Source organism: Lissotriton helveticus, chromosome 6 (assembly GCF_964261635.1).
Source record: "Lissotriton helveticus chromosome 6, aLisHel1.1, whole genome shotgun sequence".
NCBI classification, from domain to species: domain Eukaryota; kingdom Metazoa; phylum Chordata; class Amphibia; order Caudata; family Salamandridae; genus Lissotriton; species Lissotriton helveticus.
In genome coordinates, this window is record NC_136067.1 from 180,708,960 (window position 1) to 180,732,301 (window position 23,342).

At 45.2% G+C, this 23,342-nt stretch overlaps 1 protein-coding gene across 2 annotated transcripts in view; it reads right to left on the reverse strand.

Moving 5' to 3' along the window:
* Nucleotides 1–23,342, reverse strand: part of EFHC1 (EF-hand domain containing 1) — a 297,382-nt gene that overhangs the window by 38,781 nt on the left and 235,259 nt on the right. For both annotated transcript variants that reach the window (XM_078647587.1, XM_078647586.1), the window contains exons 8-9: nucleotides 20,535–20,748; nucleotides 7,624–7,771 (exon numbers count right to left, since the gene is read on the reverse strand). In XM_078647587.1, coding sequence (XP_078503713.1) covers nucleotides 7,624–7,771; nucleotides 20,535–20,748 — 362 coding nt within the window. The remainder of the gene's footprint in view (nucleotides 1–7,623; nucleotides 7,772–20,534; nucleotides 20,749–23,342) is intronic.

The following is a 23,342-nucleotide window of genomic DNA, read 5'->3' on the forward strand; positions in this document are numbered from 1 at the left end:
AGTAATCGAGTCTGCTCAAGATGACACTGCGCACTACTTCTGGTCTCGCATGGGCAGGAAGCAAAGGGAGGATCTTCCACAAGGAATGCAGCAAACCCATACAGGTGGATACCGTTTTATCAATGAAACCATCTAGTTGAAGGTTCGGTTCCATTGTTACGCCCAGGTTCCGAACTGATGTGGCTGCAGCTGGCGTGCCGTGAAAGGAGGGGGGCCAAAAGTCCTGAGGTAAAGGTCGAGGGGCCCGGTCCACTGAGCAGTGCAGCACCTCCGTCTTGGAGCTGAAAATTGCAGCGAGTTGTTGCTCAGCCAAGTAGCCGTGGTGACCATGCAATGGTGAAAGGTCTCCCGAGACACCGCATTCTCCCCTTCGAAGGAGAAGATGAGCTGGGTGTCATCAGCGTAATTGGTGACTGAGATGCCAAAAGATTTAATTAGCTTGACCAGGGGGTGGAGGTAAAGATTGAAAAGAATGGGGCTGATGGCCGAGCCCTGGGGAACTCCCTGCCCAACCCTTTTGATGGCGGATTTAAAGGGGGGCAAGGCAACCACCTGATGTCTGTTGGTCAAGTATGATACCAACCAGTCCCGAGCCAGGCCCGACACACCAGCCTCCTCCAGCCTCCTGGTCAAGATGGCATGGCTGACCGTATCGAACGCTGCTGACATGTCGAGCAGCACTAAAAAGGCTGCTCGTCCATAGTCTGCACGCGAACGAAGGTCACTCAGGACAGTCACCAAGGCTGTTTCAGTCCCATGTGCTGGTCTGAAACCAAACTGCGCCGCATCCAGACAACCATTAGCTTCCAAAAAACAGGACAGGTGTTTCGTGACCAGTTTTTCCAGGATCTTAATTGGAAAGGGAAGTAATGAAATGGGTCTGTAGTTAGCGGGGCAAGAGGGGTCCAGTGATTCTTTTTTCAGCAATGGGGAAACGACCGCCTGCTTCCAGCTGTCTGGGACCTGAGCGGAGTCAAGAGATTGGCAGCAAACTGCGTGGAGAGGAGGGAACAACTCTTCCCTAAAAACATTCCAAAGTTTGTGCGGGAGTACATCGAGTGGAGAACCCGATGAGACACTATCCGCTAAAGCACCAAACTCTGCAAAGGACGGAAGAGGAAAGCTATCCAGCCTGGCTTTCCCAGTCTCCATCTCAGATGTGAATGAGTGGTCGGACTCTGTTGTCATGGGGCCCAAGTTACTCAAGATGGTCGCGATCTTATCTTCAAAGGCCGTAGCCAATGAGTCGCATAGTAACTGGGAGGCTGGGATAGCTGTAGTAGCACAGGCTGGTCGAGACATTTCATTGACCATTTTAAACAAAGCCTGTGCCTTGTTAGAAGCTGACAATAAGGTCTCCTCCAAAAACCTCGCTTTTGCACACTTGATCTGTGACTAGCTGCCAACTCTTGTTTGAAGAGAGCCTTATCTGACTCCAGATAATGTCTCCTCCATCTCCGCTCTGCTCTCTTACACTGATGTTTAAGTTGGAATAGCTCCCTCGAAAACCATGGCATGGCAGTTTTTGTTCTATCCCGCGTTGTTCTTAGCGGCGCCAACCTATCCAAGGAAGTCGTAATTTGTTGGATGATGGCATTGGAACTATCATCCACATTGTCTGCCAGCTGAAGGGCTTCAGAGAGCAGATTTGGAAGATTTGCACCTCTCAAAAGCCTAGACCATTGTCTCCCGATTGTAACCGTTCCCGTACTACTGGTCTTAGGGTAGTCCGATGGGAGAGCTACGGAGAAAAGGACTAGAGCGTGGTCCGTCCAGCATTGCGGGAGGATGTTATTAACCCTTACCTGACTAGAGTCAGCAAAAATCAAATCCAGAGCGTGCCCCCTCTGATGAGTCTTAGAGAGGACCAATTGCTCCAGATTAATACTGCAACAAGCCTGAGTAAGGTATACAAAGGATGAATCCGTTGGTCCATCTGGCCATAGATTAAAATCCCCCAAAACCAACAATCTGGCATGGGAACTGGATAGCCCGTAAATCAAGTCAGTGAGGTCGGACACAGTAGATGTACCACCAGCCGGAGGTCTGTAACACAGGAGCCCAGTGAATAGTGCCCCCCCCTGTCCCTTCAGGGAGAAGTCCATCAGTTTGTAATCCTTGATCTTCATGGTTTCTAACTGGAAAAAATCCAGCGAGTCCCTATTGATCAGTCCTACCCCTCCTCCGATGGCCCCAACACGGGGATTATGTCTAATCCTATATCCTGGAGGACAAGCTTGCTCCAGTTCTATACCGCTATCTAGCCTCGTCCATGTTTCTGTCATGAATAAGGCGTCTAACTCATGTTGTTCTATGAGTAGCGCTATCTCTGTGTGGTGCTTACACAGAGACCTCACGTTCAGCAGGCCAGAGAGTTAGAATAATTAGCAGTAGTATTGGGCTGATGTTCTCCCGAGACCGCAGGGTTAAGACCTAGGAGTTCTTCTCTCGTGTAGGTTAGGGGTATAGGAGAGCCAGGAGGGATCAGGCCAGGCACCAGCGCGTCCAGAGCGCGAACGGGCACAAACGGGCTTACCTCTGGCGCACCTCCGGCGCGCCTATGGCGCGCCCACTGCGCGCCAACGCTGCGCGCTGGGTCCTCCATCCTATTTATCACCGTATAGCGCGGGAGACCGCCTATGCGATCGTCTAGCCCGCCAACAAAGATGGCGCCTAGTCACCGGCCTGCTTTCCCAACCACTCACCCAAGATGGCGGCTATCGCCGCGATGTAATCCTCCCAGGTAGCCCTACTTACTAAGTCCCACAAATGCGGGTGAGTTTTCCACAATTTATAGTGCAGGTAAGCCTTACTAATTCACCCCCCCAGGTAGAAGCGCGACTGCGCAAATTACAGTGCTAGCGTGGGAAAAAAGCAAAAGCCAAGCAATGGCAATTTAAAAGTTAGAATACGATAAAAAAATGCTGCCAGAAGCAATTCCACGCGCGCAGGTTCAACAAGATCTACCTGCCAGAGTACAAGATCGCCTTAAATGCAAGGATGCGAGGGCAGGGCGCGGGAGACCGCCTATGCGATCGTCTAGCCCGCCAACAAAGATGGCGCCTAGTCACCGGCCCGCTTTCCCAACCACTCACCCAAGATGGCGGCTATCGCCGCGATGTAATCCTCCCAGATAGCCCTACTCACTAAGTCCCACAAGTGCGGGTGAGTTTTCCACAATTTATAGTGCAGGTAAGCCTTACTAATTCACCCCCCCAGGTAGAAGCGCGACTGCGCAAATTACAGTGCTAGCGTGAGAAAAAAGCAAAAGCCAAGCAATGGCAATTTAAAAGTTAGAATACGATTAAAAATGCTGCCAGAAGCAATTGCACGCGCGCAGGTTCAACAAGATCCAATGTCATGGAGGAGTTTGTGAGTTAGACTAATGATTTTGAATTGGCTTCTTTGACGTACTGGCAGCCAGTGGAGCTTTACGAGGTTGGGTAAAGTGGGAGACCTAGGGAGCAGTCCTAGCACCAGTCTCGCGGAGGCGTTCTGAAGAGTTTGAAGTTTTTTCAACAGGCACTCACTGATGGTGACGAACATTGCATTTCCGTAATCTAAACGGCTAATGATTAATCCTTCAACTAGAGGTTTTCTGGACTCTAGAGGTAGCCATTTAAATTTGTTTCGCAGTTTTTGCAAAATTCCGTAGCATATACCTGATACTCGATTGACATGGGCTTTCATTGAGAGAGCACATTCAATCATAATTTCCAGGTCGCGTACAACTTCTTTGGGTTTGGGGCAAGGTCCTAATTCTTGAGGCCACCAGTCCTGTGACCAGATTGACTTGGCCTTGCCAAATAGCATGATTTCTATTTTGCTATAGTTTAGTTGGAGTTTGTTTTCTGTCATCCATTCACTGCAACTACTAGCGAGGGTTTTAATCAGTATCAATATATGTAAAGAAAAGATTCTAAGAAGTCCACTAAATCAAAAGTTTTAATTTGGCCCCGCTTTGGTTCCGTTTTGGTGTTGCTTTGCGGTCTGAGGGTAGGGTCGCCCCCATTAATCCCTGGCATTTGCACAGTCCCAAGATTAGGGGGACCCTGATCAAGGCGTTAGACCACTATTTCCTTGAGAACGAGGGGTCTGTGACCTCGTCAATCAAGCTATGGGAAGCTTTTAAGACTGTTCTTAGGGGCAGGCTCTTTCGTTGATAGCAGGAGCTAAGAGAGACCGAAATAAAGCGATTGTTGAGGTGGAGTCTGAGATTGGGGGCCTGGAAGAGGAGCTGGGACAAGAGGTGACTCGGGTCAAACTGCATGGCCTTAATCTCAAACAACATGAGTATAGGACGCTGGTTACGGACAATGCTAGAGCCCTCAGTAGAGAGCAGCAGGGTAGGTTGTATGACGTTGGGGACAAAGCGGGGAAGCTTATCGCTTGGCTGGACAAGAAGGATAGAGCGGACCGAGAGCTTGTGACAGTGGATGGGTTGCACCTCATTGACCCCCAGGCTATAGTGGATAGCTTTGCTGCATATTTCCGCACTGTGTATACCTCGGTCTCGGATCTCCCATAGGAGGACTCCCGGTTGATGCTACGAGACTTGCAGCTCCCGTGTTTGTCCAGGGAAGACCGTGAATTTATGGATAGTACCCTCACTATAGATGAAGTTGCCCAGGTGGCGCGCTCCTTGAACTCCGGTAAGGGGCTGGGACCTAACGGGATCCCAATTGAGCTGTACAAACTTTGACCTGACAAGATCACTCCTTACCTGAGATGCATGTTCATTGAGGTCCGGGAGAAGGGAATATTGCCCTGCGATCATAGAGTGGCTTCTATAGTTGTTATTCATAAGGAAGGAAAGCAAAAATCAAGTTGCGCGTCATATAGGCCTATCTCGTTATTAAATGCGGAGCCCAAAATCCTTGCAAAGATCCTTGCCACCAGATTGATTAAGGTGATCAACGGATTGATACACCCCGATCAGTCGGGTTTCATTTCTCATAGGAATACGGCCCTCAATCTGCGTCGGTTGCACGGGGTGATCGCCAGGGCTCACACCCTGATGGAACCCACTGTCATTGCATCGCTGGATGCCACCATGGCATTTGATATGGTAGAATGGCCATATTTTTGGGCTGTCCTGGCAAAATTTGGCTTTGGCACTGATTTTATCCGCTGGGTTCGTTTGTTATACACTGAGCCCCTTACCCAAGTGGTAGTGAATAACCGGGTCTTGTCGCCATTTGGTCTTGGACGGGGCACCCGGCAGGGTTGCCCCCTTTCTCCCCTTCTGTTTTCATTGGCTATGGATCCGCTGGGAGCCCTAGGTTCGAGGTCTCCGGTGGTCACCGCACTAGGAGGATGGGATCTCTTTGTATGCCGGCGATATTTTACTTTATTTGGCCTCACCTAGGAAATGCCTGGATGCTGTCTGTGATGTGTTGGCCTCCTTTGGTAGGAACTCGGGGCTATCTATAAATTGGGGTAAATCGCTTTTATTCGTTCTGAGTGGGAAACCCCGATTCTCCCGCGCAATTGTCCGATTCAAATTGCTACGGACGGGTTTAAGTATTTGGGGATATTTGTCTCCGTGGCCCCTGCGGTTCGTCATGCTAAGAATCTCCTCCCACCTCTGGTCAGATTGAGAAGTGATGTGGCCAGCTGGAAGAGACTCCCTCTCTCTTTGCTGGGGCGAGCGACTCTCTTTAAAATGATGTCTTTGCCTCGTTTTCTTTATGCCCTTCAAAATACATTAGATGTAGCCCCAGCGAGCTATTTTCGAGAGGTCGAAGGGTTGCAACGTAGTCTGTTATGGGATGGTCGACCCCGGATAGCATTGGCTAAACTGACGCTCCCATGGTATGACGGCGGGATCGCACTCCCTGATATCAGGGGATATTATTGGGCCTCCCAATTGGCAGCCATCAACCTTGGTATTTATGGGCCCCCTTCAGACCCTGGTTATGCGATGGATAGATGGCTTCTACCGGGCGGCAACTACAATCGGGCGCTGTATGCTAGATCAGTGGGAAGCGGTTTGACAGGACCAACTAAACATGCGGTGCGGATTTGGCGGGATGCTACCAGCTCTTTGGGATGGAGGGACCGTTTGACGAAGGCGACCCCAATTTTTGACTCTGAAAAGGTGGGCAAGCTTTGGAATACAAAGGGCTTTGACAAGTGGGATCTGATTGGGATCTCGACTATTGGTGATGTTTGGGCTAAGGGGAGGATTACGACGTTTGAGGAACTGCAATCTGAATATAAACTGGGGAGCACAGAGTACTTTCGCTATGCTCAGGTCAAGCATGCATTGATGGTGGCACTACCGGTGGAGGCAGACCTGCCCGAGGCGTCTCCTCTTGAAGACAGAATTCTAGATGGACACCTGCCCGAGAGAACGATCTCCCTGATTTATAAGAAATTGATTAATCATAGGGCAGATCTCCTGGTCGAAGTAAGGGGAAAATGGTTGCAGGATGGTATTGAACTTGACGATGAGGACTGGCAGGCTGCTGTGTCTTCACCAAAGGTAGTCGCAATCCCAGCGCGCTTGCGACTTGTTCAGTTAAAATTTTTGCACAGAGTGTATGTCACAGGGCCCCGCTTGCTTCGGATGGGGCTGTCGGATACAGGTCTGTGTAGGCCGGGGTGTGTCTCGGTGGGTACGTTCTTTCATATCATCTGGGAAAGTCGTTCTGTTGCCGAGTATTGGAGTGGGATACATGATGTCATGAGGGAGGTTCTGGGAGTAGCTGTGTTGCCAGAAGCGCGGAGGTGCCTTCTGAATATCTGGGAACTTACTGACCTAAATATAGCGCAGACCAAATGGGTAACTCTAGGTAATATGATAGCGAAAAGGAATATAGCGCAGCGGTGGGGATCCGAGAGGACACCGACCGTTGAAGAATGGACGGAAAACATAGATTGGTGCATGTGCCGTGAAAAAACTGTTTATATTGCATGGGGTCGCCCTCGTAAGTGGGCACCTGTGTGGGGGCTGTGGAATCACTATAGGGGAGACATCTGTGTACCGCCTGTTGATGCACCCATTGATATTCCCACCTCTCCGTGATTGTGTATAATTGTGTAATATGTTTCCCGCTTCCGACCCACCCCCTCTTGTACGATGATGTGTTCTTTGGAAGGGACTCTCCGCCATGTTATGTCATTGTCTTTTCTTTGATGCCTTGTGTTAATAAAAAGAAATTTGAAAAAAAAAGGTTTTAATTTGGGAATGTCACGGATATCCTAAGGATGTGCACTGCCAATGTCAGATTTTTTCTTTTTAATGATTTCTGCCTTAGGGCAGACATTACCCATGAAATATGTACTTCTGGCTTGGAAAGGTTGAAAAAGAGGATTCTAAAAAAGAGAAGGAAATGGGAACCTTATATACCTGATATGGTCTAACCAGGATAGGCTTTCTACTCTGAGACAATTATAGCCACATTAACAGTATGCTAATTCTTTCACTCAGTATCCTGAAGTGAATGATTAGAGGGTAGGCATTGGAAACATGAATACCTACACTTGACAAAAGTCACTAAATGGGTGATTACACAATGAAATGATTCAGATTCACATGGTTTAACCGATATATACACACTCGAATACATAGGTTTACTCTATACAAAAACATATACTACAGAGTCTTTCACAACTTACCATATTAACTTGGGTTCGAAATCTGTGCGTCCTTCCAAATGCTTTTGTATGGATGTCAGCACTTCCAAGGGAAACTTGTCCTTGTTGGCGAGTAAGTAGTTCAAAACATACACATCTGCATCAGTGATGGTAAACCTGTGGCTAAAAACTGAAAAACAATATTTATATATTTATGAGTGAAATAAAAGCCAAATGAATGTAAACATAAGTACATGGGCGCTTATTTACCGCCCTGTGTGCTGCCAGAACGTCACTTCTGCTTAAAGTTCCCGCGGTGTGAGTGCAGAGCCATATTTACAATGCTGCGAAAACCCACCCTGCGTGGCTCTTCATGGCCTCGTAGATATGCTGTTAGGCCATGCAGCGCAAGTCGCTGCATTGACTCAATCTGCATCAGGGAAGCATACCATGGGCATTGCGGTAGGTGTTCCCACTCAACAAGCATGGTTTTTGACCCATTTCTAGATTTACAACACAGTGTAAATCTAGGAATGCGTCAAAACTGTGCCCCTCCCCAGGGGAGGCATAACAATTGTTTTTGCGCAGGAAGGTGCACCTTCCTGCACGAAAACAATTGTGGCAACAAACGCAGACATTTGTGCGTCAGCGCAGTTGAAGAGGATAGGAATGTGCCATATCTCACAGAGACAGCGCTTTCCTCGCCTTTTCTTTGGACGCAGGGCAGTGCAGGAAAGTGACGTGCAGCGCTGCCGTGTGTCAAAATGTTCTAAATGGCGCCCAAAGTATCTCTGTGACTAAAATCAGAAACCATCCACTGGACATTAGTGGGAAGCTAAGTATCATTTTCGCATCTTCAGAAGATCAACATGCCCTGAAGAACCATTCTTTGGTTCACCTCTGTTACTCTGTTTCAAAACCACTATGTAATTCTCAGAAAATAAAGCTTTGCTCTGTAGAGTGCTAGCTTCAAACAGACTGCCACTTTGTAGCACGAATTGGTGCAATCAACAATTTTTAATGAATGGAATGTCGTTGAAAATTCCGGGAGTCATGAAGCCAGACTTTTCGGTGTCAATCATCAGTGAGGTCAAACTGTACTTGGGGAGAGGGATTACCTTTATTAGGATATCTACATAAGCCATTATGACTGAATGGAAGGTTTCTTTGAAGAGGCTTGTTGTCGGGTGTTTTTAAAAGGTTGACATTTTAGGTTAATTCCTAAGAGTTGGGGAAGTGAATATTCCACATCTGACGTCCTTTGACACAGGCCGATGTTCTCCTAAATCCTCCTCAAACACGTCTTAACCAGTAAGTTTACAATACTGCATCTCAGAATGCAATCTCACTTTAGCAGCTGTACCGCAAGTGGCACAAAATAAGGACAGCCAAAGATAAAAAATCAGCTTAAAATATCAGCAACCATCTCTCTTCAAAAGGCTTTTATTCTATATTCCCATTTTTTTTTTAAATCACTAAAATAAGCAACAAATGAACAATTGCTTAAGACTAGCGGTGTGCAACAAAATGAATGAAGCCCAATGAGTAATACCGACAATAAGAGTGGGGAACTTTTATCCCATCCACTAAATATCGGATATGTTGCCTCCTATTCAAAACTGTACACTTTGGAGAAAGGTAAAGTCGAAACCAGGGATCAGGACTTTGTAGTCAACATGCCGACACCATGACTTACTGCAGAACTAAGAGAAGATATGGACCCAAAATCATTGATGAAGGAATAGCGCAAGCCATAAAGGCAATGCCAACAGGGAAAGCCTGATAGATCTTGCATTTCTCTAATTCCTAAACCAGAAACGGATCCCTTGTTCTGTGTAAACCTAAGACCTATATCCTTGATCAACTGTGACATAAAAACTTTGGCAAAAGCCCTAGCAACAAGACAAAGAAGAGTCATCAATCTCTCAGTACACAAAAATGCAAGGAATAAAATGAGAGCCTCTGATGAAATAGATGGAGAAGGTATTATTGAGGTGGCTCACACACTCCAGCTTAAAGTTAGTTGCATATATATTAATATTGTTAATTAAATTCTAGGCGTGCAGTAGGGTACTGCTTTCTGATCGAAGGCTTGTCCAAAATGTTTAGAAGAAGCGCTCCGTCCTAGGGAAGCGTCCCTTAGTTGCACTGTTGGATTCCCATTTGGGAGTAGTTTATCCAATTTCGTAAGCTAAATTCAAACTACTGTGATTCCACTTAGCTTTTCAATGTATTCTTCTATTGTATCTTCACATTCATGAAATTGCAGCATTTCATGTGTATATTGATCAATAGATCCATTCCCGAAACAAATCATCAGGTCGAACAATACCAATGCATTTCGGTCTGGAATAGCCCTTCCTCAGGGGATGTTTTGTACTGAAAAATAATGCGATGGAATGAAGTGAGAAAAGGGCTGTCAAGATTTACATGGATGTGCCCATCACCAGGTGCTGTAGAGTGCTGTTATGTATAGAAGACTGGGATAATTGAGAAACGTAGCATATAACTAAGATAGATGGTGTCAGAGCCTTGATTCTGTTGCATGGAATAGGTTCCATGTTTTGCATGAAAAGGTGTAAAGCAGAACATAAAACTGTGTCCTAAGGTCAACCAGCAATACCCTAAAGAAAGTGCTCCTTCCTCTCACATGGTCGTCACGGAGTTCGACATTATGAAAAGCGTGATCTTGGGTGACAGTGTACATGCTAAAGATACGTATCAGTGGTGAAATATCAAGATGCCATGCTGCGCACGTGTGTCTTGAAAGCAAAAACCGTAATCTTGAATGACATGCATTTCTGTGTTATGAACGCTGAGTGCAAGGGTGAGGTATGAAATATCAAAGTGGCAGGATTGCAGGATGTTTAAGTTTAGAAAACATGCCGCTGGGAGCGGTCACATGAAGACAGTTACAATTATACAATACAATTTGTATCAATCTTGCGGTGATAAAGCTTCCGATGGGCTTACGGAGTTGCGTCCCGGCCCGCTGCTATTGAGGTCAACGAGATGTGGATGGAGACGAGTATCATAGACATAGCGGAGGGTGTTTAAATACTTGTTTCGGCAAAGTGATATTGATTTATTTTACTCAGGCAACAAGTTTCCAAATAAATGTCACCATGTAACCAAAGGAGGGTCCTGGATAGTCAGAACAATGTTGGGAGGGTAGATAGTTCATAATGGCAACTGAGTGGTTGGAAACAAAAAACATAAACAAGTATCATAGACATGGCAGAGAGTCAAATCTTGGACTGTGAAGGCAAGTGTCTTATAGATAAACTCTTGATTTAACCAAATGGGAATCCAGCAGTGCAACTAGGGTACGCTTCCCCAGGGGGAGCAATACTTCTAAATAGAAAGAGAAGGGCCACATGTGAATCTATGAAAGATAACAACATTTGCAAACAGTTGTTACAGGTAAGTAACCTTTTCTTCTTGATAGATGTAAATGCCCGAGTGACGAGTAGCAAGCAGTTATCAAATGTACATACCTATACACCTTGAAACTGTGGGAAACAAGACTTATTGAAACAGTTTGCAAAGTCCAGTTTGACACACTGTCGCATCAGCTGCCTTATTACTGTGTAAGCTGTAGTGATTGGTGGAAAAACGGAGGGTTTTCCATATCATGGTCTGTGACCAGTATGCAACTCTACCCTCTAATAATGAGCATTCAAGCACCTGCTTCTTCAGTGACTTGCTAGTTCGTTTCCAGATCTAGAGGGTTGTACATTGATTCAGCTTGTCACTCATGTAAAGACCCTAAGCAGCAGATCATGTTGCCCCCCAAAGTCTGCAACAAGTGATACACTGGTATCAAGGGCACTAGTCACACTCCAACAGTGAAGTGACCATAACAAAAAAAACATGAGTCATGGACTACCTTGAACTGTATTGTGGCGGCAGAGCATCCTTAGTTCTACTGGGTTTAACTGTAAAGTTTGGCACAATATCTCACTCTATACTGCTTTCATGTTTACAACACTGTGGACTTGAAGGAAAAGCAATGGAATGGTTTGCCTTGTTCCTAGATAAAAGTTCTCAAAAGGTGAAACTGAAAGAGTGTGGTAATAGGGTCAGGCAGGGACACATGAAGTCAGGGCCTTGGAGAGTATAGCAGTTCTTTTATTTTTATTAAGGAAAACACATACGTTCAATAATACTTGAAGCAAGGACCAAGTCTCAAGTAGTTTCTCCGGTTCCCGGGGGCTCCTGTCTCCTTCACTAAGAATACAGTCCTTGCGTGTTGTGTTCAGACCAAAGATTTTAAAAAACAAAAATTCCAAAGGAAATAATTAGAGAGGGCCAAAATGGGTTGGAGTACGTCACTAGTGTGCCACCATCACCAGGCAGGGTTGTTAGTGCACAGGAAGGGATTCGTGGTGTATGGTTTGAACTGGGTGCCCTGACCTTCATGCACCAGTCTAGTATATCAACCTCCGCCAGTTTACTCCCTATTCTCCAATGCCCCACCAAGTCCATCAAAAGCACAGTTTGTACTGCGGTACTTGTCTTGGACCACGACCCGTCTCCTGGGTCGTTCGTGGTTGTGGCACCAGAGCCCTGGCACTGCTGTAGTTGTAGTTCACGCCGCAGGCCACCTCCTCCTTGGGATCCTCTGCTCCAGTTTTCTACAGGGCCTCGTAGTCCTCCTCAGGCGTGATTTCCGTTTGGGACCGGTCTTTGGGGCATTTCTCCTCTCTTCTTGCCGCCTTCACCGTCTAAGTCTTGGCGTCTCCGTCCTGCTCGGTATTTCTCCCGATGCCTTCCTAGCCTTCCTCTTCTCTATCATCACGAGCGGGGTGAGACTATCTACACGCCCTATTCTTCCGGCCATCTAGGACGCTCTTATCTCTGTTAATGCGTCCCACAGTGGGGGCCGCCATCTCTGTGACCAACAGCGGGGGTCTTCTCACAAGACACAAGGCGGTGGATGAAGTAAGACTTGCATGCCTCTCCTTCGGGTCTCCAGGCACTAACTTCCAGTGAACGGCTGCTGGGGCAGGGTTAGAGCTGCAGAAACAGGCTCTCGAGTCTTGCATAGCAGGCACGCGACGACGAGTGAAATCAGCTCACGCCACAGGAACGCTCCACAGCAGCAGGCAGTGAAGCACCACTGAGAGCTGACAGACTCCCGGCAAACGGAGCAGTGAAGCTCAAGCTGAACAAGCTCCTGCACACTAGAGTCACAGGCAGCCAATAGGGAGCACCCACGCTCCGTCCCTGACACAGGACAGAGAGGCAAAGTGTCTGCGAAAAGCGAAGCTCCAGGGATGCGCTCAATCCGCAGCTGAGGGGACCAGCGGAGAGAAGTGAGAACATGAAAAACCAGCACGGTGCTTTCTGATGGTGGGAGCATTTTTAAGTGTAAGAAAACTGTAGTATTGCTTAACCAACCCCCAGGAAGGTTGTCTGCCAAGAGGTCTAGTGCACCCTTATTTTTAGCACAAAGCGCAGTGAAAAAAAAAATGCTTTGAGAATACCAGTGCTTGAACTCTACTGAAATCTTTTTTGAATCGGAGGAGACGTGCGGCAAAGAAGGGGGATACCGTTAAGGCTGCTGGAGAACTTACCTGGCACTCTGTCCTGCCGTGAGGGGAACAGCCGCACCGGAGAGTGTCCCGCTGATGCCGTGAGGGGAACGGCTGGACTACTGCTCCCACGTGCCCCGGTGGCGCACACCTGACGCCGGTAACACCGCGCCCGGAGGCGCTTGAAAAAGAAGGAACGCCTCCTGCATCCGCGGGACGCGCCGGACGAAGCCCGGACTAAGGGCGGACAGTCTGTGACAGTCCGGGACAGATAGGGGCAGGGCAGGGCCACGGACCTTGGCTCTGGAACAAGCTGAGGTACCCTTCAACTATCTTGGTCTGCTACTGGTACTCGAGCCTGTGTTTGTCATTCCCCACCTGGTTTCAGCCGGTTTGTTCCCCGGACTGTGTTTGAATGGACTCATTTTTAATTTTCTTGTTCTTAATCGTGTGTTGGAACTATATTCTGTTCCTGACTAAGGCATTCGGAACTGTAATATTCTTTGTGCAGTATTTTGAGAGTGTTAATCATGTCTAAATGTAACAGTGTAAATACTCGCCCCGCCCTAGCTACTCTTGACAATTATCTTGTTAAGGTAGTAGATAAAATTAATAAAGATCGACGACTTTCATTGGGGCGGGGGAGCCCCTCTGTTACCCTTTCTGACCCAACCCAGTCACCCATATCCTTGTCTCCATATCCTTGTCTACTTTTTTAACCGAAGTAAGCTCAAATCTGGAGCTCCCTGTGGCTACCCCTATGGAACTTGAGCCTAATGTGGCTATGCCCGAGTCTCCTCTTGATATTACAGCATCTGACTCTCCGGCTCCAAGAGCCCAGAGGGTATTAAGGTCTGGGAGGAATATCAGCAGGATAAATATACAAAAACAGGGGGGGAAGCACAGCAAGAAAAGACCAGAACCATTATCTAACAGCGCCTCAAGCGATTTAGAGGCTGCTGTTAACAATCCCCAAGTTAAACTGGTCCCAGAACAGTTAGAGCTCTTGATCAGCATTATTGATGTAAAGATGGATAAAATTCTGAAACCGTTAATGGACAAACTTGATGCTATCTCGGGGGAGGTAACAAGGTTGGGAGGCCTTCTTCAGAGTTTACATGCAGGGTCTAATGTTATCTCAGAAACCAATACTAGGGTTAATGGGCCTGTGAAAGAGATACCAGAGATTCCCAATGAGGGATCTTGTCCTGTTAACATTGCTATATCCAACCCTGTGCCAATGGTGTGCCCAAGGACCCCTATCCCAACAGTTTTGGCAGATAAACGAGGGCCAGTAAAAGAGAAGCCAAGGCAACACGGCTATCCTCAACCAGACTTACCACCCGACTGTGCTCCCTATGTGGCAGTCTTGACCAATGTTCCACCAGTCAGTGAGTCAGGATTATTTGGCAATTCAGAAACCCAAGAATCCCTGAAAAACAAAACTGTGGGTTGGCTCAATCGAGAGTGTGGTTTCCCTGTAGCTTTGTCTGACCAGATTTTCACTACTACAAGAACCAACTGGATAGGGAAATCACATAAAAACATCAATGGCGATTGTGTAATAGTTAATTTTAAAAATCCCCATTTAGCCACTACCTCTCTGATTAGAGCTACCTCCCGCCCACCAAACGATCAGGGGATAACATTAAGGCCTTTGGGGTTCTTTTATAGACATTTATTTGCACAGCCAATTAACGATTTTGGGGGAAGAAGGGGTAGTGCCTCTAGTATGTCTAGGGGATTTGAGTTGGCAACATCTAACGCTACCAAGCCCTGAGCGATTTAAACTCCAATGACGGACTGAACTTTGACCAGCCTCCTTTTCAGCCTGTAGTAAGGATTAGTTACTTACCTGTAATCCTAGTTCTCTTCCAGGGGTATCCTCATCAAAGTCATAAGCCTTAGAATAGCTATTGATGAGGATCCCCTGGAAGAGAAATAGTGTATCCCAAGGTGGAGAATTAGTAGTAGTGGGAAATGATTTGAGGTCTACTACTATTGTAGGTAAGCAAAATGTCAATCGCATGATTCACACCACCTTGGATGATTCTGTTGGGCATATCGAGGGTTTACCTACAGTAGTTGGGTTAAGTTCAACCTATATAGACCCCAATGTTGTACAGGATAACCATTGTATTAATCCAACTATTACTACTGCAGATACTATGCATATACCTACCGGGCTTTCGAGCTGCTTTATTGCTAGTTGGAACGTTGCGGGTCTAAAGTCTAAGGAGGATTGTCTGGGGTGGATGGAATTTGTTGACCTCTTTGATATTATTTGCCTCCAGGAAACCTGGTGTAAAAAAAATTCCGGTTATAATGGTTATGTGTCTTACCATCTGCCCGCTACGGCGTCAACCTCTGGTAGAGCCAAGGGCGGGCTTTTGATATTGATTTCTGTTAAAATACCTATAATCGTTAAAAAATATGTTATCGTGGGGGCTCACTCTCAAATGTTATGGTTGTCACAGGAGGAGGGTAGAAATATTCTTTTAATCAATTTTTATAATAAAATTTTTGACGGTACCAGGCATCTGGTGAATAATGCACTAGAGAGTGCTCTGGTCGACATTATAGATGGATCAAATGTTATATTTGAATTTATTTTGGTAGGAGATTTTAACATTGCAGTTTGCCCCCTTTCCCTCCACGGTATATGTGGAGTTACTAACCGTGTTGGGGATGCAGATCTCCACTTTCCCCATAACTTGTACGGTGAATCCTTGAACAATTTGTTGGCAGTACATGATATGGAAATATTGGAGAATATGAAGAATGATTTAGATGAATGTATCCCCACTTTTGTAGGTAGGGGGGCAAATACTGTCATTGATTTTATTTGTATGTCTTCTAACCTTGTCCCCTGGAGTCTGGCCCCCAAGGTCGTGGATATAATGCTTAGCGACCATAATTGTTTAACCATTGAGGCCACAATCTGGAAAGAAAAACCTGTACCTGATTTAGGTGTTATTGTTAACATTGAACCCCATAGACCTAATGGTACTAGGTTAAGATGGAAGGGGGATAAGGCTGAAATGACGTCAGATTTTATTATAAGTAGTTGCCTGTCAGAAATCACTGTGATCCTCGAGCAAGTTAATGTCACTGTTGAACTGATCGGATATTTTATTAAAATTAATACCATCATTGACAATAAGTTTACCAAAAAAGCTGGCCCTAAGCCCGACCAATCAAGGGGATGGTTTGACCATGCTTGCACTATTGCATTAAAAGAGCTTAAAGAGGCTCTGGCAGTCAAACCCAGAGATAGGAATCAGGTGTCCCAGCTTAGAATTAACTATAAGATCATTTCAAAGCAAAGAAAGAAAGAGCTTCAGCTTGAGGCATGGGATAAATTGAATGAGGCGGCAGACTTAAAAAATTGCACACTATTCTGGGCCACTGTTAATTGCCCGATTCTCAAAGATGAGAAAGTTCCAGAATTAACCTCCATGATTAGTATGGAATCATGGATTGCTCATTTCTCCATCATCTTTGACTCAGAGAAAGCCTTGGGTAACTGTATGGATGGGTGGCCCATTGTCCCTCTGGACATTACTATTATAGAGGTACTGGATAGCATTAGAGCTAGTAAAGGGGGAAAGGCTCAGGGACCCGATGGGGTGCCCATTGATGTCTATAAAACAGCCCCGGATGTATGGGGCCCACTGCTGGTTAAAGTTTTTAACGCTGCAGTACGTTTTGGGATACCTGCGACCTGGGAGGAATCAATTATTATCCCCATATTTAAGAAAGGTGACCGGGGGGATGCGAAAAATTATCGTCCTATCTCCTTGCTGGACTCCTCGGTGAAAATTATGAGCCGGGTACTTCTAGTTAGATTGGAAGAATGGGCTGAAACTAACGGGATTCTAACCAACTGCCAGTTCGGGTTTAGGAAAGTACGTGGAACGATCGAGCAGTGCCTAAATCTCGAACTCCTGATCGGAAAATATACCCAGGCAAAGAACGGCTCTATCTATCTCTGTTTCGAAGATTTGAGTAGCGCCTTTGATATGGTGGACCACGCTATTCTCTGGAGAAAATTGATCGAAATGGGGGCACCCGAGGGTATCATTTTCTTTTTGGCCCGCTTGTATGCCAAACTACGCACTAGCGTTAGATATGGCAGAAACGGGGAGTGTTTCACCAAATTTAATATCGGGAGGGGTATAAGGCAGGGGTGTGTTTTAGCCCCCTTGCTTTTTACACTCTTCATAAATGAAGTAGAGTCGGTTCTACAGACAGTAGCGGCAGATGTCCCGAGAGTTAATGATTTAAACGTTCCTGTATTACTCTATGCGGACGATGCCGTGCTGTTGGCAAGGCCTCCCATTGGCCTTCAACGTTTGATGGACAGGTTTTCGCAATTTATTAAGGATAGAAAACTTGTGATTAATAAATGCAAAACCTATATCATGGAGTGTGGACCTGGTCCGAGTAAGCCTCAGTCTTATCATATAGATGGTCAAAGGGTTAAAAAGTTGATAACTTTTGCTATCTGGGGATTACCTTTTCTAAGAATTGCAGTTGGGCCAACGAACATAAAAATGTTAATATTAAGATGCTGAGGAGTGCCAACGGGGTGTTCACTTTTGCCACTAAAATAGGGAACAAACGGATTAAAGACATGCTTAAGATCTTTCAGTCCAGATGTCTTGCGGTTGCCCTCTATGGGGCTGGGGTCAGGCCCCTGCTGGGAGCCTTCAGGTGGAGGAGAACGCTTTCTTAAAAAGATTATTGTGTTTGCCTAAATCTACTTCTAATGATTTAGTTCATAGAGAACTCGGAATTCAATATTTAAGTGATTTAATTCTTCTGAGACCTCTATTGTTGTGGCGCTCCATATGGCAGAAAGAGGAGACATCTCTAACTAGAGATATTATGAATGACTGTCTCACTTTGGATCACCATTTAAAGATTCCCTGGATTAAATATATTATTGACAACTTCCAGGAAGTCTATGGTCTTAATATTATTACTGACCGATACGGCGCTGTAGACTTTTCTAAGTCTGATATGAAGAATATTTTTTTGAACTGTAAATCAGAGAGGAGGACCTGCAAGGAAGGCAAGTTATCTACCTGCGTCTTCTACAATAGTATGAATGAAATTGGGGGCTATCAGCAATATCTGACCCAAGTGAACAGAGCTTCCCACCTGTTTTTTTTTTTTTTAAGTTCAGAAAATGTTTATTGAAAGAATATGACATAAGCTTACAAAGAAAATAACAAGCAAAAGTATACATCAAGATAATTAAAGGTATTAATATAAGCTACAAAAAGAAACATCAAAAATTAAGAATAAATATAAGCAAAATTGGCAACTGGTATGATATAAGGTAATAAAAGATATACTAAATATACATTGTAAATTGGCAACTGGTATGATATAAGGTAATAAAAGATATACTACCCACCTGTTTGTTTTAACTAGGTTAAGGATGGGGATTGTGCATAATCTAGTTGCTTTCCCCTCCGTGAACAAGCACCCCGTTGGCCTCTGTCCGTGTGACAACATCTCTGCACAAAGCACTATGCACTTTCTTCTGCTGTGTCAATTGTATGGGAATTATCGTAAAATCCTTTTAAAACCAATTTTTGTCAAGTTTGGTGTAAGGACAGTCCATGATTCTATGAAATTGCTTTTTAACTTGCACCATCCTGACGTTTGTTTTTTTACTGCTACCTTTCTGCTTAAAGCAATTGGCATTAGGAAAAGTATGAGTTTTTAAATATTTATTCTGCCCCTGCATGTATATTATTATGTTCTATTTTTAACAATGACCATTAATTGTTTATGTATGGTACTGTAACTATGACCTGTTTTTATCATTATGTGTGCTTTTATGGATATTCTTTTATGTTCCGAATAAAGCCTTATGAAATGAAATGTGTCCCACAGTGTCAGCCATAACGGGGTCCCGCCCCTTCTACTATATGGCTCGGCCCCTGGCTACAGAGTTTTCATAGGGATAGTTATTTATGTCCCACAATGTTTAATCTTTATGTGTTACCAATGGCTTCCTTGATTCATTCCTACAACTTACAATTGACAGCCTATGCAGATGATATGCAAACTGTGGTCTATTTTAGTGAAATGTCAGCTCTGCTTGGCTAGTGTGGCAAAGTGGAAAAGATTTAATTCTTGGAAGTTGAATGGGGACAAGATTGCGATAGAGATTTTGGGCAGCCCACCTTGGGCAGCTCATCTTGGTGTCCAACTGAATTGGGATCTCTGCACATTCCACTAAAAGCAGCAAAGAGCAATGAGGACTATAACGAAAACAAACTCGCAATGAAAAAACACAGATTAACACAGTTTGCTCCAGTAGCTTCTTCCACGTTTGCCAACTTCAGAAAATACTACCACCACTACCAGTGGAGCAGCGCAAAGAAGTAATTCAAGCAGTGGTGCTATCAAGGCTGGATTACTGGGATTCTTTAGAAGTAGGACTGCCTCTAACACTCCTGAACAGGCAGCATCTGGTGCTCAATGCTGCGGCCAGGCAGCTATTTAATAGTCCATGTCATTAATCTAGGTGGCTGCAAGCCCCTCACAAGTATACTGCCCACTTGAAGCATATCGAAACAGGTATACACCTGACTTTCAAAAGTTACCACCCAGAAATATTTTAAAACGGCCGATGGGAAGAAATTGCAATGTGATGAAAAACAGATCATGCTATTTAAATGTTGTGTGAATAAACTAGGACAGAAGCACCTCCACTGAGATCTTCTACAATGACATATTTTTGAAATATTCTGAATGACAGCAAAGGTTTTATGAACTGTTTATTTTATATAAATAAAAGCAACATCAAAAAAGTAATAAATGTATTAGAACATATTAGCGAGTCTAAGGTTGACATAGAAGAATGGAGTGGCGTTTGCTGTTATGAAGTGCAGATAGCAATTTGAAGAGCAAAGGAAATAGCAGACAAATGCCAAAGAATTAAAGATGGCCATTGTTCTGAAAAAACAGACAGATCGTGCAGCCTGGCTGATCAACAAAGGCATAAGCTGCAGTGTTATTTTAAAGAGATGTGTAAGAAGCTAAAGGTAGGTGGAAGTCTTGCACTGGAAAAATAACACATCTCCTAAATTTAAGATTCCCTGTGTCCCTAAAAACTACTGTATAGTAATTTTAGCTAGAGTTTGTAATTCAGCACTGCCTCCCTAAAGAAAACTTGCTGCCCAGTACATTTCAGGAGGCTGTGCGACCACATTTTCTCTTTTACACAGAATATACACCATTTAAAAGCTTTTATATTAGCATTACTCTAGGAGAAGTAGTGGGCTCACAGCATGAAGTCAACAATGAGCACCTCTGCTTCCTATATTAAATCACATTTTGAGAAAATAATTAGTATCATACCCAACTGCAGTCAAAAGTCTGTTTTTAACCTACCTTCAACAACAGAGCCAATGGCAAAGTCCGCTGGCCCATAGTAGATGGGGTAATCCATGGGAGAGTCAGGTTTTGGCACCTTGGACCTCTCAAGAAATTTGCCTCCAATGATTCCAGAGTTACGAATTTGTGGCTCAAAGATACTGATCATATCGGTCGATAAGAAGTAGTTGAGTACGAATCGTCGAATTTTGTCTTCAGGGTTTACAGAATCCTTAATTATGTAAATAAAAGTTAGACCATTTAAATTGTTTATTTACATTGCATATTTTAAAGCATTATGATGTACATTATTAGAGACGAACAAGTTACTTACCTTCGGTAACGCTTTTACTGGTGTATAAAGTATCTGCCTCTGGATTCCTCAGCTTTTGAATTACCACCATGCACAACATTCCACAGAAACTCTTCTCCTCAGCACTCTCAATTTGATGAGGACATCACAATGTATTAGCTCCGCGCGCGACTCCGCCTGACGTCTTCGGAGCCATCAGAAGAAATCGTCGGTATGCTGACGTCAGTTCCACCAATTTTTTCCATGCCTTCGAGGCGAATGTGTGAAACAACAACATTTTCACAAGTATACAAAGTATACAAACACAACCAAACCTGGAAATTCTTCATCATAGACATTTCCTAGTGCCAAGTATCACATGATTCCAACAATAAATCACGTAAAATACACATTGATTATTTTTGGTAAAAGGCAACGGGGAGGCGGGTGGGCCAGTGAGGTATCCACAGGGAGATACGGTATCCACCAGAAAAAGCGTTACCGAAGGTAAGTACCTTGTTCTTCGGATGGATACATCTGCCTGTGGATTCCTCACCTTTTGAGTTGAATTCCCACGCAGTCCCGCTCTTGGGGGAGGGTGCCTGCCTGCCTATACCAAAAAATCCTGGAGCACAGAACGAGCAATATGGCCGTCCCTCCTCATCTCTGAATCCAAGCAATAGTGCTTTGCAAAAGTGTGGAGGGAGGCCTAAGTTGCTGCCTTCCAGATGACTACCACAGGGACACCTCTAGCCAAAGTCGAAAAAGAAGACTTAGCTCTGGTAGAATGAGCATGAATACCTTCAGAAGGCTCCTTCTTGGCCAAGGAGTAGCAGATCTTGATCCACAGGATGATCCACCTGGACAGCGTTCTTTTGTGGACAGCCTTGCCCTTCATCTTACCCACATAACCAATGAAGAGTTAATCGTCCAACCTGAAGTCCTTGGTTCTGTCCAAGTAGAAGCTGACTGCCCTCTTGGAGTCTAGGCGATCAAGTCTCTCCTCCTCCTTAGAAGGGTGTGGGGGAGGGTAGAAAGTAGGTAAGGTGATGGGACTGCCCCAAATGGAAAGGAGTGACCACCTTAGGCAGGAAAGCTGCTCTGGTCCTAAGAACCATCTTACCCGCATCGAATGATGTAAATGGAGGTTTTGAGCTAAGAGCCAACCATTCACTCACCCTCCTAGCATAAGTGATTGCAACCAAAAATATAGTTTTAAACACTAGAAACCGTAATGTCAACTATGTAATGGTACAAAGGATGAACCCATCAAGAATGTGAGAACCAAATTCAAATACCACTGAGGCATGATAAAAGGAGTGGGAGGAAACCTGTTAGTGAGACCCTTAATGAATATCACACCTATGGGAGATTTAAACAACGAAGGTTGATCTGGTAAACAGAGAAAAGCAAACAAGGTAGAAAAGTAGCCCTTCACAGTAGCTACTGCACAAACTTGTTATGCTAGGGAAAGATTGAAACTCAGAACACCAGATAAATGGGCCCGCAAAGGATCAATCGATCTCTCTTCACACTATTTAACAAACTTGACCGACCTACCAGAATAGACAGATTTGGTTGAGTGTCTTCTGGCTGATAATATAACGTCCACCACATCTGGTGGAAGAGAAAAGGAACACAGGTTGTCCCGTTCAATCTCCAGGCATGAGGGTGCAGGCTCTGGATGTGGGGGTGTAGAACCTGCCTCTGTGACTACCAGAGGAAGTCTGCCCTGAGAGGGCGACGGAGCGATGGGTGCAATGAGAGGCAAAGGAGGTCTGTGTACCATACCCTTCGGCGCCAATCCAGGGTGATCAATATGACTTGGGCCCGGTCTTGGCGGATCTTCCTCAGAACTCGAGGAATCAAGGGTATGGGAGGAAACGCATAAAAAAGCTGTGAGCCCCAATGCTCCCCACGTCAGATACTGGAGACTGCAGAATTCCGGGCAGTGTTCGTTCTTGTGAGTGGCAAACAGGTCCAACTGAGGAAACTCCTATATCCTAAAAATGTGAAGAACCACCTCCGAAGGAGATGCCGCTTGTGATCAGCCGAATACTGCTGACTGAGGCTGTCTGCACGCACATTCAGATCTCCTGCCAGATGATTTGCGATTACGCAAATCTAATGGTCCTGAGTGTAGGACCAGATCGCAGAGCCGCTCTGCGAAGAAGATACAAACCTACTCCTCCCTATTTGTTGATGTACCACGAAGGGAAGGGAGGAAGGCCTTGAGAGACAAACGTATCACCCGCAAATACAAGACGATTGACATGAAACAATCTTTCCTCTGGAGACCAAAGACCTTTGAACTCCAAATTACCCAGATGGGCTCCCAACCCTAGAGTGGAGGCATCCATTATCACTGTGGCCACCGGAGAAGGAGGTTGAAACGGCTTCCCTTGAGACAGGTTGCCTGGAACACTCCACCATAGCAGCTCCGCTGCACTGTCTCTGGAGATTCTGACCACCTCTTCGAGATCTCCATTGGATTGAAACCACTGCCTACGGTGGCACTACTGTGGGGCCTCATA